The sequence below is a fragment of the Bactrocera neohumeralis genome, chromosome 6, assembly GCF_024586455.1.
Source record: "Bactrocera neohumeralis isolate Rockhampton chromosome 6, APGP_CSIRO_Bneo_wtdbg2-racon-allhic-juicebox.fasta_v2, whole genome shotgun sequence".
NCBI lineage: Eukaryota > Metazoa > Arthropoda > Insecta > Diptera > Tephritidae > Bactrocera > Bactrocera neohumeralis.
In genome coordinates, this window is record NC_065923.1 from 62,716,549 (window position 1) to 62,735,234 (window position 18,686).

The window sequence follows — 18,686 nt, forward strand, 5'->3', positions numbered from 1 at the left end:
GTAATTACATAAAAAGTCAAAGCCGAATAAAATAAACTAATGAATAATGAATAGTTGCACAATATAAAAGTACAAATAAATTATTAAATCTAAGGAGAAATTTAATTGAAAAGAATGTGGACATTGGATATAAAAAATTTGTTTCTTAACCCTCAATTATCACCTGCTAGCTAAGTTACTGCAGGAAACGGATTTCTTATCCCAAAAAATAGCAGAATAGACCGCAAGTTAAGAACGACAAAAGCTGAGAGAACATAGCAACACATGTGTAAAAGCGTTTTATTGGACGCAGCAAATTACTGTCCATACCCATAGATATTGAATACGTGTACCTAAATAACCGTGGCGGTAACGCTGAGGGTTGATAAATTAAATTTTGACAGCGCATTTAAAAGTAATTTTTGTAATATTTCTTAAAAATTTCTTGACGCGTAATATTCTATGCTTGAAAAAATGACTGAAAGTATTATTTTAATTTATTAATTCTTTTACATTTTATTTTTTTGTACTAATTTTAGTATTTCAACTCTGTTATTTAGGTTGGCCAGTATGAATTTACGACCCTGTAGTACAGCTGCTTTTCGCTCTTTTCTTCAATCATTTCCTTCGTTTACAAAATTTCTTCACTGACTCACAATTTTGATAACTGCATTCTTGTAACAATAAATTAATTTGAGTGCATAAAATTAAAAAACAAACAATGGTGTTGGCTTTGGTCTAAATAACATTAGGCAAAATATTATTTAGGAAATATTTTTTCAACATTATTAATCCACTTGTTCGATAGCAAGTGGTACCTAATTGTAGGTGTGTAAAGTGCAAATAGATTAATACAAAACGGCGTCAGGTCGCGAAAAGTTTTTGAGTGAACACACGCCACTAATGGACGGACACGTCGGCGCAGGCAGCAGCACGCGTCTGAACGGTAGTAGTGGCGTGGAGCAAAGGAAGCGTCAAAATATCAATTATGGAGCTAATGATCAAATTGACGGGGTACGATAACGAACACAATGTCAACCCAACATGTATCTATTGTGTTTATATGTATATTTGCAGGCTATCTTAGATGTGCCAAATGTCGTCGTACGGCCGGCTAGACAACGAAACAGGCCCACCGCATCGCAGGCAAATGCCGGAGCACCAGGCAGCTCTAACAACGGCCCTTATCAAGCCACTAATGAAGAATTAGATGAAGAGGGATTGAAATATGGAGCCCAACATGTGATTAAATTGTTCGTGCCGGTCTCTCTTTGTATGCTTGTTGTGGTTGCCACAATAAATGCCATAAGCTTCTACTCGGAAACTGATGTTTACCTGTAAATATAAAAAAATTTGTTCACACTGTTTTTTATTACTACATATGTATATATTTTGCAGTTTATATACACCGTTTCATGAAAAGTCTCCTGATCCTGGGGTTAAATTGTGGAATGCTTTGGCAAACTCTATGATCCTAATGGCTGTAGTTGTTGTAATGACAATTTTGTTAATTGTTTTGTATAAGAAGCGCTGCTACAAAATTATACATGGCTGGTTGATTCTCTCATCTTTTATGCTACTCTTCATTTTCAGTTTTTTGTATATGGAGTAAGTTGTACTAATTTGTTGTAGCACCAAATATATTTACAGAAATTTATATTTTAGAGAGGTGCTACGCGCTTATAATATACCCATGGATTATCCCACAACGATATTAATATTGTGGAATTTTGGAATCGCTGGTATGATGGCAATACATTGGCAAGGTCCTTTACGCTTACAACAGGGCTATCTCATATTTGTTGCTGCCTTAATGGCATTGGTATTCATTAAATATTTGCCTGAGTGGACAGCTTGGGCGGTTTTGGCTGCCATATCTATTTGGGGTAAATTACAAATGTGAAAGCTAGAAGCCATTTGCAATAAAGCAATAAAAAAACTTCATTTCCAGATTTAATCGCTGTACTTTCGCCAAAAGGGCCTTTGCGTATACTCGTAGAAACTGCACAGGAACGCAATGAACAAATCTTTCCGGCTTTAATATATTCCTGTAAGATATCATCTAAAAAATATTGACATTTATTTGCAACAAATTTTCATCTACGCTTTTTATTCACATTTACATTAGCCACTGTTTTATATGCCATCGTTGGTGCCACGACTACCGAAAGCAATGACAGGAGTGTTGGAGGCATTGAGAATGGCGTACAACATACTGAGGAGCATGCTTCTTCCTCCGCCGGCCCGGCACGTCGCACAGGTAATGCCAGTAATGTGGTGAATGACGACGCCGCCCAGGCCGCCGAAGGTATGCCACTAGTCACATTTAAAAGCCACGGAAATGGTATTTATTTAAATCAATTTTTTCAAATTTTATTTATTGCGCTTTTTGGAAGTAAAACGTACATTTGGTGGTTTGTTGTATTTCATATTTCGATTTGGTTGCACGTACAAACGTACTTTTCTTTGTTTACTTCGATCGCTATTTGTACGAGTGTTGTGCATGTGTTAGGTTATATTGTGGTTTAAACTATCACTCATTTTCTTTGTAGATAATTGTAGCGCGATTTTACGAAATATATCCACATAATTTTCATAATAAAAAAAATTAAAATATACAAATTTTTTTATAGATGCCGGATTTACTCAAGAATGGACAGAAAGCCATGCTGAACGTGTGTCCAGTCGGCAAATTGAAGTACAAGCTAGCAATGGACAAAACGCTAATCGTTCGACGGAATATCGCACAACAACTACTACCCACAGACCCACATCAACCTTCGAGGCGCAAGAACGTAAGTTTTCGTAGATATTTTTGACATATTAAAACATATACTTTATTTTAGGCGGAATCAAACTTGGACTTGGCGATTTCATTTTCTATTCTGTATTGGTTGGCAAGGCATCAAGCTATGGCGATTGGATCACTACCATTGCTTGTTTTGTAGCGATATTAATTGGACTTTGTTTAACACTTTTATTATTGGCTATTTGGCGCAAAGCTTTGCCAGCACTACCCATTTCCATTACATTTGGTTTGATATTTTGCTTTGCTACAAGTGCTGTAGTGAAGCCATTCATGGACAGTTTATCCGCCAAACAAGTGTTCATATGAAGACAATTTGGGTAATATATAATTAACATATAATCCTCTAAATCTAATCTCTGGGTAATATATAATAATCATATAATCCTGTAATTCTACTGTATTATAGAATAGGTAAAACGTAGCTGAAAAAATTACGTATCGCAATTTAGTATTTAAGTTTTAATTTTTTTTTAAATAGACTCCACAAAGGATCTTGGTATATGTAACATTTTCTCAATTAAAAAAAAATATTGGCAACAAACCAATGCAGATCATACAGAAATAATATTCTAATAAATTAATTAAACATAAGAAAATTTTAACTTGTTATTTTCATAAAACATTACAGTTTATTTTTATAACAAAACACTTTATCAATTAACAAATGTTGATAGCTTTGCAAACAAATTGTGATAATTGTTTTAACTTGTTCCGTCTTCTTTCGATTTGGTATTTGAGGGCTCTTCGGGAAACCCTTTTGATTTTACTATAACTTTATCGCGAAGTCCTATTACCCAACCGGGTTCTAGACCATAAAATATTTGACGTGCATCTTTTTGGCTTATCAACATTTCATAGTCGGGGTCATCTTCAATGCGTGGAAGTTCATAACCATACTTTTGTGCCAATACTAAACGTTCCTTACTTATCTCTTCAGGATCAGCGAGGTAACCACGATTTTTAGCAGAGGCATAGTATTCGACGGCATCTTGTGGTGGTAACAAACGTCTTGGAATAGGTTCACCCTTCTCGAACCACTTTTGTGGATTCACCATAGCCTTTAAACAATATAATTAAATTAACAAAAAAAATCTTGTATAATGAATTCACATATACATATGTACATACCTGTAAGCTTCTGGGGTCATAATAAGCTGTACGTATGACACCACCATTTTTTTCAATTGCTGCTATCACCGACTCCTTTGCATGTTGCACTTCGATACATATTTTTGCTTTGAAGCGATCAATGCCATCGTCGGTCAATTGGAAACCGTATTCCATGCTAGCAGGTTGTAGATTTAGGAGCCCTGTGTTACATAGAGTTGTAACGTCGATGGGTTGTTTGGGATCAATACGATTGGTATCCAATAAAACTTGGAGCTGCAGCAGCGATATAGGGGGGTATTGACGACGTAAATGATGGCCTTTGTAATATGGTTCGTAGGGGAAACGCAAATAAAAGGGGTTGTTGCCTGTTTCATAACCAATTCGCATGTAATTTTGTCGCTGGCCGGAACCTTTGTTACCAGCGCCATGTTTATCGCCACCGTGCTGAGCACGTCCACGCTTTGTCTATATAAATAAGTTAGTGTTTTTAACATGTTGATTTTATTTAATTAAATCTTATAGTACTTACATTTTTCTTGGAGTTCGGATTTGGACGTATATTACCTATTTGTACACGAGGTAAAGTGCGCAACATTTTCAGTGCCTTTTCAGCAGTTTCGCGTAGATGCGCCATTTTAGTATTTAATATTAACTATATAGCGTTTATTTATATATATTTTTATTTTAAAAAACTATTAATTTTTGTCGATATTTCCATATATCCGTGAAATATTCACATTCTCAGCTGTCAATCCACAAATGTTAAAAACAGCTGTGTGGTGCTGTTTGTTCGACTTGGCAGCACTATATGGAGATGAAAACCTTTCCTAATAGAAGGCATACACACAACAATTAGTTGGTTGATTGAGTTGGGCTAGAAATTGCCCTTGTCGCTACATACGACACAACTTGTAATACAATTTTGAGGTCAACTTCATTCTGAATATTCACTTCGTTGCCTAAACATGAGTTCGGAAGTTGTTGCTTTACTTATTATATACTATCTGACACGCTCTCTTCGACAGCCGAAATAAAATGGCGAAATCGTTTGAAATCGCACGACCAACCCAAACACGATCCAACTAACACAACCAACTTGACAAGATATCAAACAATTTTGATTTTCATCCAATCAGTTGGTACAACTCATGCAACTGCCACATATACGCAACAATCAGTTGTACAATTCGATGAAATTGGTACAATAATTGGTGCATGTATGCCTTCCATAACCATGCAATAAAATATTAGGTTTGCTTCATTGTCGCTAATAGCTGATAGGTAACAGGAAGATAAAGAACGTAAGTATCTCCAACCAAGAGCAGACGAAGTAATAAGCGGAAAACCAGCGAAAATTAACAAACGTTATTTTTAATAATTCTATCATATCAACACTTGTAATTGAATAATACAATTTTCTTTTTCACAAATCAAACCTATTCAAAAATAAACAAAATCAAAGTAAATATGTGAAATATCACTTGTTTACACATATGTGTTTTAACAGCTGGCATTAACATAAATTTTTCCAGAAGAAAGAAGCATCTCTCTCTGCTTCTTATCCTTTCAACTTGTGGACTCTTCATGTTAGTTTTAGGATTAAGTAAGGTCTTTCCATCAGAAACATGGCTTGGGTGTTACGAATTAAAGAACACAAATCGTGCCACCGAATACGAGCGGTACGGTTCTTTCGTCTTTCCTTGTCGTTCCCTCGCCCACAAAAAACCGGTTTTAGCGACAAAAGAGTCCGTGTGTAAACTGGCACTTAGTGATAATTAGCAGTTAAGAAACGAGCCGATTGTTGACATTCCAAACTAGGAAAAAGTAAACTTGTGTGTTTTTTATGTTTTTGAACAAAATACTAAACATTTTATTTTACATTCCATATAAATATATATAATGGCTCCCAAAAAAACTGATTTTGATTTAACTGATAGAGGCTGGGTTGATTTATATGTTAAAAAATGTGAAAACATAATGAAAGAGTTCACCGACTATGTTTATGGTAAGGTTCACAATATTATTTATTTTGAAAAATTGCAATTGATTTTTATTGTCTTCATAGCTTTACAAAATCACTGTTTGAAAGAACGCAGTAAGGTTGAAGAACTTGATAAAAACTGTAAGAAGCTACAAACAAAATTAGTTGAAGAGAAACAAATGCAACAAACAAAATATGAAAAGAGATGTACATTATATACACCTCTGGATCGGAGTCCTATAAATACTGATATATTGGGTATTACCACAATGACCACACCTACCAAAGGTGAGGCAGATCGAACCACAATAAGCGACGGTTCTCCCGCATTTCTGAACATGGCTATGGATAGCGAACAACTAAATATGGAATCTTGCGTTTTAAGTCCCGCACAACATCTTCAGGAAATATTACCGGCATCCGAGCAGTTAAGCAGTCCAAATCGTTTTTCAATTGGCATTGAGAGTGTTTTACAGCACAACACATCGCCGACATGCAAACCAAGAAACAACAATGAAAACCAAAGTGCATTAGGTTTTTTAAAAGCGCGCGGTCGTGTTGGTAAATCTTTGTATAACGAACCTTATGAGCATAAACTAAGAGAACAAAATCCAGCAGCGAATGAAAATGATAACAAACTGTTGAAATCAAAAGCCAAGTTGCATTCAAAACAATCGGATTGGTTGGAAAAGGACAAAAAAAGTGAGGAGCGAAAAGCTGGTTTAAAACGAAGCGCTAGTAATATGGAAGAGGTATTGCGAAAACGTAGTCTGATGTCATTGAACAAAAGTGGCGAACGAAAATTAAAACAATCACGGTTAACACAAATGGTCTCTATGAAAACAAATAAAGTACAAAATGTAAGTGATAGTACATTAATATATTTATATACTTATTATGTGTGCTTTTCCGCATGTTTATAACCTCTTACTTTGTAATTACCAGGGCAGCATATCTACTTCTCCAGAAGATGTAGGTGATGCACAAAAATTTGCATTTTCACCAACTTCATCTCTTGTCTCGACCACCAGAACGCAAAAAACGCCAGCTTTTCAAACATTTTCCAATGATACTGACGATATTTTCCAATTTAGCAGCGAAGATGACGATGAGCAACATGTAAAAAAACCAAACGATAACAGTGTAATAAAACAAAATGTAAAGAAAAGTAATGACACAACAGTTTTTCAACCATTGCCGAAAGAAACAGAAAAATCTGATAGTATTTTGGCTATAACTCCAACAGCACCACCATTAATTTGTTTAGATGACTCGGATGATAACGAACATGTAACAGAAACTAGGTCGAACTTTGGAAAGAAGATGAAGACTCAACAAGCAGGGGAAAGCCATCTAAAAAAGTCAATTGTCATTGTTAAAAAAGAAAAAACAGGTAGTGAAAATTTAGCCACCGAGTTGGCGGCGGCGATGTTAGCCGAATGGGAAGAGGAGCCAGAACATCACACTGTAAAATCAGAAACGAAACCAAAAGCTAAAGCAGAAGATATGAAACCACGTCTTTCACAACTACCTGAAGCGAAATTTTCAATCAAAGAACGTTTCAATGTCGATTGTGATGAATGTCAAAAAGTAATTAAATTTTATTTTATCTCTCTACAAATATTTTGGAAGAAGACATTTTATAAATAATTATATATGTATTTGCTTGCTTGTATCTTATTAGTATATCGACTTTATGGGAAGCAATATGAGTTTGTCGGAAATTGAGACGCACTTGCGTCGTTGTACCCGTCACCGCACTGCGAAAGATGACATACCAACTACGCCGCCAAATTACTGGAATCCTTTGATGCCATCGTTTTCCGAAAATGATCCACGTAACAAAACCCTTTTAGAAGATCCGTTTATACAACGAAAGCAACGGTAGCAATAAATCGTAGAAATTTAAGGCGCTTAGGTAGTTTTAATATTATTATTGTATTGTTAATGACTTAAAATATACGTTTTTTACTAAGTTTGTAATTAAATGTATGTATGTATATGTTTCTGTTTCTAGGGCATAACATGTATTTTAAATTCTATAAGTTGCCACGTTTTGCTTGTTCGATTTCGATAGCTGTGAAGAGTGACTTAAAGTTGCCGGCACCGAAACCCTTAAAAGAAAGAAATAATAATTATGTAATATCAAGAATCAAGAATACTAGTCTTTTATAAGGTAAGAATTTTTTATATTCGGAACAGAGTATATTGAAATAGCCACGAAGTTTGTCTACAAGGAAACGTCGGAGACGGATATAAAGCTTTTACATATATAAATGATCAACATAACGAGATGAGTCGATTCAGTCCTGTCTGTCTGTATATACGCAAACCAATCTCTCAAATTTTTGAAATATCAATCTGAAACTTTGTACATCTCCTTCTTTCCTCAAGAAGCTGCTCATTAGTTGGAACCACTTTTATAGCATATAGCTACCATACAAACTGGACTATCAAAATTAAGTTCTTGCATGGAAAACTTTTTTTCATGAATATCTTCACGGAATTATTGTCAAAGGCAACGGTACAATCTCCGAAGATGTAGTTCAGATCGGCCTACAATAGCATATAACTGGCATACAAACTGATTAATCAATATCTAGATAACGATCTTTTTATACTTCAATGCTTCAATGCAGTAGAAGTAAACCTTTTTTCTTTTTTTTTTTATAATCAATAATGCATTTTATATCATTCAAGTATTTGCAATTTATCTTCCAGTAGCATACAAAATTTGCTTATGAAAACTTTTTGTTTCACTTTAATGCTAAAAAGTTATTTTAAATTTATTGTTTTAAACTTACATTGTGATTGTGTCGCTGAATGACTTCAATGAATAATGTGGGTCTATCTTGCAGGTTTTTGGAAAATATTTGCAACAGATATCCATCCTCATCGTAATCTATTAAAATATTCAGTTCCTTAAGCAGCTGCATGTCCTCCTTGATTTTGGTGCGACTGTTTTTTAAATTTTCCTCCAAAATATCATAGTACGAACTAGGTATTGTGAGAAATTCTAAGCCACGAGCGCGTAAGTTGCGCACTGCCGTTATAATATCGCTTGTATTGAGCGCAATATGTTGCACTCCAGCGCCACCATAATACTCCACATACTCCTGAATCTGTGACTTCTTCTTACCCTTTGCCGGCTCATTGATGGGCATCTTTACATTTTCCTCATAATTGGCCATTACAATTGAACGTAATGCTGAATAATCGGTGTGTATTTGCGAATCGTCCACTGACCAGAAGCGATGAAATTGCAGAACACGTTCGTACCAAGCGGCTACACTCTCCATTTGTAAATCAGGTTGATTACCCACAACGTGATCGATAAAATCGAGTTTTGTAGCTGGCAAACCTTGAAGAAGATTGTCGACGGGCGGTGTTAAAAAGCCGGGTAAAAATTTACCGTTATATTTAGTGCGATCGACAAAGGTGTGTGTTGTGTCACCGTACTATGTAAAGAAAATATATGTAGATGCAATTTGAAATTAAAATAGTAAATTAATAATAAAATGGTAACAAATTGGTAATAGTAATAAACTAAAGAGCAAGTTTTTTGAAACTCTCGGTTTTTATAAAAATTGAAAATTTGCTCGCACTCACCGTTTTTATAGTAGCAAAGCGCACTACGCCGTACTCATCCTTTTCTTCCCAAATTTCGCGCACCACTTCAGCACCACGTTCCTTTGCGTATTTGAAAATTGCTTCCAAATTTTCTACCTCAAAAGCCACATCCTTTACACCATCGCCGTGTTTCGTTAGATGCTGACCATGCTCAGCATCATCGGCATTGTAGGTAGATACAAAAACGAAGATGATGCGATTCTGTTTGACCGCATGTTGGGCTAGGCGACGATGTCCTGTCTCTAAGCCACGATAGCCTACATGCGTAAAACCAAAACGTGTCGTGTAGAAGCTGGCTGCCTGTTTGGCATTACCCACGTAAAAGGTTAAATGATGGAAACTAAGGAATTTACCGAATTGCGGCTGAAATTTGAGTATAGAGTTTATGGAATTTAGTTTATAATATTTCACAGTATAAGTAGGTGGTTTTTAATTACCTTGGGTCCTTTATCAGTATATGATGTCTATGAAAAAAGAAAAAATAATTTAAGTTTATATATTTTATTAAAAATTTGGTTGTTAACTGTTTGTTTAAGTATTCAATTAAAAAATTGTCTTAAATGATTTTTTATACCTGGAATATTTAAACAAATACATATATATTTTTTTAATTTATTACAAACAAAATAATTATATATTTTTTAAATTAAAACAAAAAAAAAATAAAAATGTTTTTGTTTTTTCTTTCAGCATAATTTTTTAGATTAAAATTTTAAGTTTGTTTTATTTTTTACTGTTGCATATTTAATTGACGTTTAAACGCGTTTTTTCTTTGAATTTTAATTTGTTTTGTAATTCCTTTGCAATTAAGCGATTTAGTAGTTCTCTCTTAAAATCATAAGGGACATAGTAAACAATAAAAATCACGAAATTTCCAATGGAATGGTCTAAATTGGTTAATTTTGTGCTGGAAAACAAGTCTTCTTCAGCACATTAGTGTATTCCCCCATCGTTTTGCTTTACTATAAATATTTTTTTATAGTAGTATTTTTTATGCAATTAACGAATAAATTTCATTCAAGGGTTTTTAATTGTTTTGAATTCATGTTTTTAAATGTTAATTACACTGGTTCACAGTTGCTTGTTTTGTATCCTAGATACAAAATCGATATACTATATCTCACATTTGATAACACTGTCAATAGTATTTCTAAGATTTGATTGCGTTCATTTTCTCAATCTATTTTACGGCACGAAAATCAGAAAACAAAAAACAGAAATATTTTTAGTGTCAGTATTGTTTTGTTTATTATATTTTAAGGATACATTTAAGTAAGCAGAAAGATTTGCTCATGTTCATTTTCTCAATTTATTTTACAGTGCGAAAATCAGAAAACATCAAACAAAATAACGGAAATATTTATGTCAGTATTGTTTTGAAAAAAAAAAAAAAAATAAGGATACATCGAAGTAAGCAGAAACAAACATATATTATAGAATAAAACTCCTTTTATGCGATATTTCTTTCATAATTTTCGAATTGACAATCTCTCTTTAAGGACCAGCATGTGGCGTTCCTATCAACTTTGATACGTTTTTTTCATCACTTTTAAATTCTGGTGAATCCGTTCTCTCTGTACTTTGCGATAATTTCCTCACTAAAACTTGGTAGATTATCCGAAAATTAATTCATATGAATGTGAAGATAGTCTTACTTGATATTTGCTCCTAGAGTCTGAACGTTTGTTAGCATATTTTTCAAAATTTTTTCATAATTTGGTGCTTTGGGAAATAGCCTGTTGTTAACTCGGCTATAATCGCGTAAGCGGTGTCTACGCCAATTAAGAAGAAGAAGGGAAATAGCCTTCATAAACTTTAATTGCTGTATTTGAGAACCATTTCATGTTTTAGCTTTGTAATTTTTCTTACTAAGCTTCGGAAATCTTCTACAAATGTAATTAAAAATTATCCTCCACGTCCACCACTTTGATAATCACGCATTGAATCTATTTGGCGTACATCATTGTTTCTGAGCGCCTACCATTGACTTCAGAAATCCAAAGGAATATTTTCAATTGAGCAAAATAAGACATTTTGTAGGTTGTAAGTCTAGATATCTCCACATTTGGTTTATATTAAAATCTTTCGCATAAATTTCGGTAAGAAATCTGAGAGTGGTGAGCATGATGCTTATATCCGTGAAAAGGGTGCGCAGTACCCAATTCATGATTGAAATAATACATTTTATTACTAACAAATAATGGAAACGGGAGCACGTCAATATTTTCATGAATAAATTCGTAATCTGAACACTTGAAAACATCTAAATTTGCTAAGGTATCCAGAGTCACAAAAAATATTTTTTTTTTATTTGCGTATTCTTAAATCAACTGTACAACTCTCGCAAATTATTTTTTTTAGAAAAAATTTAATTTTCTTCTAATTAGTTATTAATATAGACGAAATATTTGTAACTTTGCTCCTTAAAAAATAGTTTTTTATATTTTCATCACATAAGAACTGGTCACATACCATTTTCACTTATTTTAATTTAATTTAATTCTCACAAAAATCACAGTTTTGCACACAAAAATATACAAAAGATTGTAGTTAATACTCTCAAGCAATTCAAATTAGAACTCCATTGACTGAGCTCAACTCTTCAGCAACTACAGCAATCTTCGAAACGGTAGACGGTTTATATAGCCGCTGCGAACGTTATGGGCTTAGTGTTATAATCCTGAAACTACCAACACATCTACATCTACTAACCCGTGTATAATATTAGTTAGCTAATATAGAGCTGGAAAAATTTGCATTAACAATATGTATATATATATAGTTATTTTTGTATGTATGAGTTCCACGTGTAAATACATAAGCACTAGCATCTGATACAAATGTGTCTATATGTGTTGGTGAGTTTGCGGCGCTCGAAATATTAATTTAAATATTTCAAACGGGTATTTTGTTTATCTGGTCTTCACAACGGTTGCTTGTCGATGTTTCACATTTTCAATCCAATATTGTTTTTGTTTTGAATAACACTGTATATGGAACATACTATATGTATATGATTTTTGCAGGGATCATAAATATTGTTGATATTTTCATATGTCAAATAATACATTCGACACGGAGCGAGTGCAAAATAAAGTACTAAAAATTTCAATTTATTATTTCTAAAATTAGAAACCCTAAAAATTTCGCAACCCAATATTTAAATATTTTTTGTGGTTAATTTATATTCAAACACGCTTTTATCATCTCTGGGTAACGTGATTTGGTATACTTGTTTCGGATTTTCAAAGTTGACTATGCCCATAATTGTGCCTGGTCATAGAGGTATAGCCGGCAACGAACTGGCTGATGAGCTTGCCCGCTCTGCAGCTTCGACCAATATGGTAGGGCCCGAACCATTCACCGGGGTGGGCCCCCATACCGTAAAGGAACTGCTCCGTAAGGAGGAAAGAGTGGTCAGGGAAAGGAATTGGCAACGAGCGCATGGTATGCGACATGCTAAGTTGGTAATTGGAGGGTACAACCAGAATAGGTTTAAATCAATAATTAGCCTCCCAAGGAATAAACTCAGGCTACTGGTCGCATTCTACACCGGCCACTGCAAGCTGAATAGGCATATGTATTTAACATGGGCCTATCATCTGGCGCCAACTGCCGGTTTTGCGACAGGGATCCTGAAACCCCGGAACACCTGCTAACCGACTGCACAGCAGTTTGTAGGCGCAGGTTAAAGGCCCTTGGATCCATGTTTCCGAATAGGGATCACATCGCCTCACTAGCACCCAGTAGGATATTGGACTTTATCAATATACTGAGGCTTAGTGAATCCCTGTGAGTTAGGAGAGGGCACAATTTAAACAAACATATGCTATTAATTTTATTCGTTATAAAGGGTTCATTGCGCAATGAATATGCAATATTTGTTAATGCATCTCTTAGACTTGAACAACATGCTTCGATTCCTTTTCAGGGCGTTTAAGATTTATGATATTATAGGGATTTTGTTTTCAAATATTTATCAACTTTTGCGTTGATGATTTTTAAAAAATTTATTTAATATTTATTTTAATTTTTTTTATATTTTTCACTCGTAAATTATTATTCTGCTACAAAACCATATAACTTTTTATACAGTTGCATGCCTAAATATTTTAGGATAAAAAATAATATAAATAAATTATTAAGGATACAATATCTAGTATGATAAACCCTTTCTCTTTGGAAATATTTTTTTTCATTGCATGTACTGCGGACTCAATCAAGTGGGCTATGGCTTCGTTGGCGAAATTCAAGCCTGCGGGGGTGGACGGTATCTTTCCAACATTTTTGCAACAGGGAGAGCAGGTTCTACTGCCCTACTTTGTTCGGCTGATGATAGATAGCCTTGCGCCTGCGCATACCCCTGAATTGTGGAAGACAGCGAAGATTAAAGATCACCCAAGTTAGGAAGGAAATCTATTCACAAGTGAAATCCTTCAGGCCAATTAGTTTAACTTCCTTCTTATTAAAAGTATAAAAAAGATTGTGGACTATGAAGGCGCTGAAAACGGGGCCGAAGGTGCTTTGAAAACACATTGTGCTTAGTAAGAACACTGTAGAAAAGGAATGTGGCGGTCCCGGTGCGTCAGCGATGTCTAGGAAGGCGGATAACTCTACTTCTCCTCCTTTCACCAGAATAGTTGAAACCTCAGTAGGGGAGATGAATTCTGTCTCGGCACAGCAAGAGGCTGCCACAAAGTGGATTACTAGCCCCCCTGTTATGGAGCCTTGTCGTGGTCGAACTACTCATTTTGCTAACTAACAATGGGATCTGCTGTCAAGGATATGCGTCCGACATTGTTATTATAGCTAGCGGAAAATTTGACGACACTCTCTGCGATATCGTACAAAGGCTAAAGCCAAAAGATGCTTTTGAAACATTTTTATTTGAGATTACTTTTTTCATATTTTGTAATTTCCTAATTTTAAAACCAAGTTAACATAAAATTAAAAACTTTTTAAAGGCAAAAAAATGTGTTTAGAATTTTTTGGCCAAATATATTATTAATATTAAAAAAAAAAAATAAAAATAAAATAAGGTGTGCTAAAAGTTGCTTATATTTTTTAATATTCGTACCGCCATCTCTTAATTATATCAAAAAACTTAACGAGCGTCACGACTAATGTGGTAGTGGCTAATTTTAAGGAGTGTGTAACGGCAACTTTCCTTGGTGTCTTTATATCTTGAGAACCATTTACATTTACGAACCATTCAATTTAAACGCCAAATGCAAATAAATGTAAATATTTCATTTGTCTGTGCACGCAGTAGTCGCCGAAGACCGCATGCTCAACCCGCCATCTGTCGCATGCCGGTTGATAGCTAATTCTAACGAAAGAAACCTGTCCACAGCGAATTTCTTTTCACATTCATTTAACACCTGTTTTACGACGCCACCGCAGACTGGTTGTAAGGAAAGCGCAGGCGGGTGGGCTGGAGTGCGAGGTGTCGAGCCCCCTAAAACAAGATCGCTATTGGTCAATAGCTGTTCGACAGCCGGCAACGTAACAGCTTAACTGTATAGTTGCTTGCATTCGTATGTATTGGTGTGACCATGGCCGCTGCGATGAAAATAACAAACACACCAGCAAGAGAGATCGCGAAAATATCTCTGATAATGAGATGCATAAAAAATCTTATAAAAAATATTGTAATCATTGTTGCTATATGAAAAAATAATGTGTTAAACAACAACAACACAGGTGCGCAGAAATGAAATGTGTTTATTTTTGTTGTTTCAATTTAGAAATATGCGAAATAAGAAATAAACTAATCGATTAATGAGCCATTCGAGAAGCTGTTTATAAAGGAATCGGAATTTGGTAGAGTTTCTTGTTGGAAACAAATACATCCACCCACATTAGTGATGGAAATATACGCAAACTAGTTCGACAGTTTTTGAGATATCTATCTGAAATTGTGTACACATTCGTTTCTCTTCAAGAAACTGTTCATTTGTCGGAACTGTGATTAGATCGATACAGCTTATACCTCTATCAAAACCTCTATAGAAATCTGTTTTCCCTTATTTAGTAACCTTAATTCGGCTTAAACTTAAACATTCGGCTAAAACTAGCAAACCATAGGCCGGTTATGTTTTCAGATTTTTTTCGGCCAATCAGTATTATTTTGGCGCCAATTCGGCAAAAGAGAAATTTATTATTTAAAAGCTAATCTTTATTATAAAGTAATCAAGTCGAGTAAATAGATCACGATAAAAATGTTGAAGGTCTCTCAATGAACGACTAAATCCAAAAATAAAAAAAAAACAGTGATTTCGAAAACCATCCAGCTCATCCGGTTAAGATTTTCTATTGACCGTATTGGCTTTCAGCCAAAAGCTCTTAGTGAAAGCCAAAGATAAACAATGGCAAAGGCGACATTGAGTTCGCCGCAAGTGGAATACAAACTTAGATATCTATTGGAGGTAAATGCCACTTTTTAGTTCAAAAATATGCGCTAATATTCCTTAGCACTTACATACATTACATTACAGCCACTGTAAATATGTATGAATTATGAAAGCTACATACGTATGTATTTATGTTTTGGACCATCATTGACTGACACTACATAATTTGAGCCAATTTGTCTTACTTGACATGCTTTCGCTCTTGGATGGCATTTTGTTTTTGTTTTTATCTGCTGTCTTAAGTGCTAGAAGGGCTGCTGACAGCTGCGGAGTATATCTGCCTGAACTTATGTTTTACGAGCAGCTTAATTTGTCAGCTGCTTATTACACGGTCGAAATGTGTTTATTTTTTAATGTAGCGTATGACGTTTTGAATGAGCGAATTTTAAAAATGATTGTTGAAAATTATTTAATTTATTGAATTTTTGTTCTTATAGTTTTTTAAATTTGAGATAAAGTGCGATTATATTGATGTATATCTAAAGTTATTGTTATGTAAGGGGTGAGACCAGTTTAGAGCTATAAAAAATACATATGCACATTATTTGAATGTATAATACAATTCAACAACGTCTTTACAAATACGCTCATTACTCCGAAACTATTTACAGGATTACTTTGAAATTTATAGACAATATTCTCGAATATAATAGGTTGTGTCTTGCGGTATTTTCGCTAGTTGGCGCTGAAAGCGCGTAGTTCTAGTTTTATTCGTCGCATCGGGTCATGCTATACCTTTTGGAAAGCTCATTTCACGCGCTAACACGTGTTTGATTGATTGTCGTTTCTTTTAAGTCGTTCGTGAGTTATAGCGTCGCAAACATGGAGCAAAATAAAGAGAAAATACGGCATATTTTACAGTACTACTACGATAAAGGCAAAAATGCATCTCAAGCCGCCAATAAAATTTGTGCAGTTTATGGACCCGATACAGTTTCCATTTCCACCGCACAACGATGGTTTCAACGTTTTCGTTCTGGTGTAGAGGTGGTCGAAGATGCGCCACGCTCCGGAAGGCCTGTCGTCGAAAATTGCGATAAAATCGCTGAATTGGTCGAAAGAGACCGGCATAGTAGCAGCCGTAGCATCGGTCAAGAGCTGGGCATGAGTCATCAAAAATTCATTTCAATTTCAAAAAAAAAAAAAAAAAAATTCAATAAAAATACCGCAAGACTTTTTTGACAACCCATTATATACATTCGAAATATGGAAAAAATTGATTTTTTCAAAATTACAGGTGAATATAACTCTTAAGAAAATAATAAAAAAATTGAAATTTGATTTTTGAAAATTCTAAATGTATATAACCCATTAAAGTATGTACGAAAATCTTGTATATCACTTAGCCTTGTGAGAGTATAAAATGTTCCGTTATACCCGAACTTAGATCTTACTTCTTGTTTTAACTGTTTTTTAATGTAATTTCCTTTAAAATGTATGTTTATATAATATTTTTTTAAATAATTTTTATAAGACTTTTTATATTTGTTTCGCTAGCCCTTATCAGAACTCAAAACCAAAGAACACTCCAAAATGCTGCATTTTTGCATAAGTAAATAATTATTAATAGATTAAAAGATAAATCATATAGAGTATTAGCCTATTTTCTACCTCTCACAAAGAAATGAGCTCTAATAAATTAATATTTGTTTGTTCTGTTTGCCAAATGTCCTTGCTAAACAGAAAATTTATGATTCTTTTTATACACATACATAAATATGCATGTACATATGTATGTTTGAATTAAGATTCGCGAATAATGGATGCTAGGGTATTGGCAGGTATCTTGACCGTCTGATTAAACCCTAAACTTAATTATATTCCAATCGCATGGTCTGCTTGCAAACTTTCAAGCAGGTGGTATATATTTTAACACTAACATTTAGCAGTCTCAAAGAGAGTGCAGAGAGCAGCACAAAATGAACAAATGCTCCGTTAAAAATGAGTAAATGCATGCGCAGTGGTTAGAATGCCATGAGGCGCTGAAATGTGTGCTAGAAGTTAATAAAGGGTGTTTTGCTTTAATAAATGCATAATAATGGGGTTTTGGACAAAACATGTTTGGTTTTGGTAAACTATTTACGTGGCACACTGAAAACTATAACTGAAATGCATTTTTATTGAACTAAATAATCATTACTAACAACATCATGCGTTAAAAGTGCTGTACAATTTTTTTGAAACTAAAATTTGCATAACTTTTTACAATTTTTTTTGAAACCAAAATGTGCATAACTTTTCACAATTTTTGTAATTTTTTGATAATTTTAATATTTTAATGGTTTTTTTATTACAATTTTGAATAATTGTTCTCTATATATGCTTTGTTTTTGTTTATATTAATTTTTATATATATTAAGATATATAAAATTTAGTTAAGTTATAATTTATATCCATATTTTTTTAAAATATCATTAATTTATAGCCTACCGTTATCCATTTTTCCGCAAGTGTGTGTGTCATCCTTAGTGTATGCAACGTTTTTTGTCTTACGCTCATACTGCATATATGTTATTGGGGTGAACCAACAACAAAGCATATTCATCTGGCATTCATTCGTACGCTTTGGTCGCTCTTTTTCATAAGCCTTCAAAGCAAAGCGTTTTCACCTTTGTAAGTTAAACTTTTTAGGGGTAGTTTCTTTAACCATTTGAGCATTTGTTTGTGCATAACTACTGTTATGTTCATGTAGAAAAAGATACACACAGCAACGCATAAAGGTGTTATCGATGCTTGCCAACGATTTCTTACGAGTCGCTGATTT

At 34.2% G+C, this 18,686-nt stretch overlaps 4 protein-coding genes across 7 annotated transcripts; 2 read left to right on the forward strand and 2 right to left on the reverse strand.

The window, feature by feature from the left end:
* Positions 1 to 596: 596 nt before the first annotated feature.
* Positions 597 to 3,384, forward strand: LOC126763178 (presenilin homolog). Of its 3 annotated transcripts, none has more exons than XM_050480458.1 (8): positions 597 to 993; positions 1,057 to 1,316; positions 1,378 to 1,587; positions 1,645 to 1,865; positions 1,931 to 2,029; positions 2,108 to 2,323; positions 2,613 to 2,774; positions 2,826 to 3,384. In XM_050480458.1, exons 1-8 carry the CDS (start codon positions 883 to 885, stop codon positions 3,092 to 3,094), a joined length of 1,548 nt encoding a protein of 515 aa, XP_050336415.1. In that variant the 5' UTR covers positions 597 to 882; the 3' UTR covers positions 3,095 to 3,384. The 3 variants fall into 3 exon arrangements, with proteins under 3 accessions (XP_050336415.1, XP_050336418.1, XP_050336416.1); XM_050480461.1 differs by having other exon boundaries at positions 2,108 to 2,239; XM_050480459.1 differs by having other exon boundaries at positions 598 to 993; positions 2,108 to 2,287.
* Positions 3,385 to 4,667, reverse strand: LOC126763211 (39S ribosomal protein L15, mitochondrial). The gene is made up of 3 exons (XM_050480516.1): positions 4,428 to 4,667; positions 3,917 to 4,363; positions 3,385 to 3,846 (listed from the first exon to the last, which is right to left on the reverse strand). The coding sequence occupies exons 1-3, from the start codon at positions 4,530 to 4,532 to the stop codon at positions 3,490 to 3,492; spliced, it is 909 nt and encodes a 302-aa protein (XP_050336473.1). The 5' UTR covers positions 4,533 to 4,667; the 3' UTR covers positions 3,385 to 3,489.
* A 1,034-nt stretch (positions 4,668 to 5,701) lies between these two features.
* LOC126763168 (uncharacterized) lies at positions 5,702 to 7,871 on the forward strand. The gene is made up of 4 exons (XM_050480431.1): positions 5,702 to 5,903; positions 5,964 to 6,739; positions 6,825 to 7,469; positions 7,564 to 7,871. Exons 1-4 carry the CDS (start codon positions 5,798 to 5,800, stop codon positions 7,765 to 7,767), a joined length of 1,731 nt encoding a protein of 576 aa, XP_050336388.1. The 5' UTR covers positions 5,702 to 5,797; the 3' UTR covers positions 7,768 to 7,871.
* Positions 7,784 to 18,454, reverse strand: LOC126763193 (4-hydroxyphenylpyruvate dioxygenase). Of its 2 annotated transcripts, none has more exons than XM_050480485.1 (5): positions 18,353 to 18,454; positions 9,947 to 9,973; positions 9,489 to 9,872; positions 8,684 to 9,337; positions 7,784 to 7,993 (listed from the first exon to the last, which is right to left on the reverse strand). In XM_050480485.1, exons 1-5 carry the CDS (start codon positions 18,419 to 18,421, stop codon positions 7,919 to 7,921), a joined length of 1,209 nt encoding a protein of 402 aa, XP_050336442.1. In that variant the 5' UTR covers positions 18,422 to 18,454; the 3' UTR covers positions 7,784 to 7,918. The 2 variants fall into 2 exon arrangements, with proteins under 2 accessions (XP_050336442.1, XP_050336444.1); XM_050480487.1 differs by lacking the exon at positions 18,353 to 18,454 and adding an exon at positions 11,982 to 12,126.
* Positions 18,455 to 18,686: the final 232 nt, after the last annotated feature.

Bases quoted from the DNA above. Each gene is read 5' to 3' on its own strand.
- LOC126763211 (XM_050480516.1), bottom strand. From the start codon at position 4,532: ATGGCGCATCTACGCGAAACTGCTGAAAAGGCACTGAAAATGTTGCGC. The intron at 4,364-4,427 runs GTAAGTACTATA...TTATTTATATAG, and splicing joins ATCCGAACTCCAAGAAAAAT to ACAAAGCGTGGACGTGCTCA. The intron at 3,847-3,916 runs GTATGTACATAT...TATTGTTTAAAG, and splicing joins ATGACCCCAGAAGCTTACAG to GCTATGGTGAATCCACAAAA.
- LOC126763168 (XM_050480431.1), top strand. From the start codon at position 5,798: ATGGCTCCCAAAAAAACTGATTTTGATTTAACTGATAGAGGCTGGGTT. The intron at 5,904-5,963 runs GTAAGGTTCACA...TTGTCTTCATAG, and splicing joins GTTCACCGACTATGTTTATG to CTTTACAAAATCACTGTTTG. The intron at 7,470-7,563 runs GTAATTAAATTT...GTATCTTATTAG, and splicing joins ATTGTGATGAATGTCAAAAA to TATATCGACTTTATGGGAAG.
- LOC126763193 (XM_050480485.1), bottom strand. From the start codon at position 18,421: ATGAGCGTAAGACAAAAAACGTTGCATACACTAAGGATGACACACACA. The intron at 9,873-9,946 runs GTAATTAAAAAC...CTCAAATTTCAG, and splicing joins ATACTGATAAAGGACCCAAG to CCGCAATTCGGTAAATTCCT. The intron at 9,338-9,488 runs GTGAGTGCGAGC...TTCTTTACATAG, and splicing joins GCTTTGCTACTATAAAAACG to TACGGTGACACAACACACAC.
- LOC126763178 (XM_050480458.1), top strand. From the start codon at position 883: ATGGACGGACACGTCGGCGCAGGCAGCAGCACGCGTCTGAACGGTAGT. The intron at 2,030-2,107 runs GTAAGATATCAT...CATTTACATTAG, and splicing joins TCCGGCTTTAATATATTCCT to CCACTGTTTTATATGCCATC. The intron at 2,775-2,825 runs GTAAGTTTTCGT...ACTTTATTTTAG, and splicing joins AACCTTCGAGGCGCAAGAAC to GCGGAATCAAACTTGGACTT.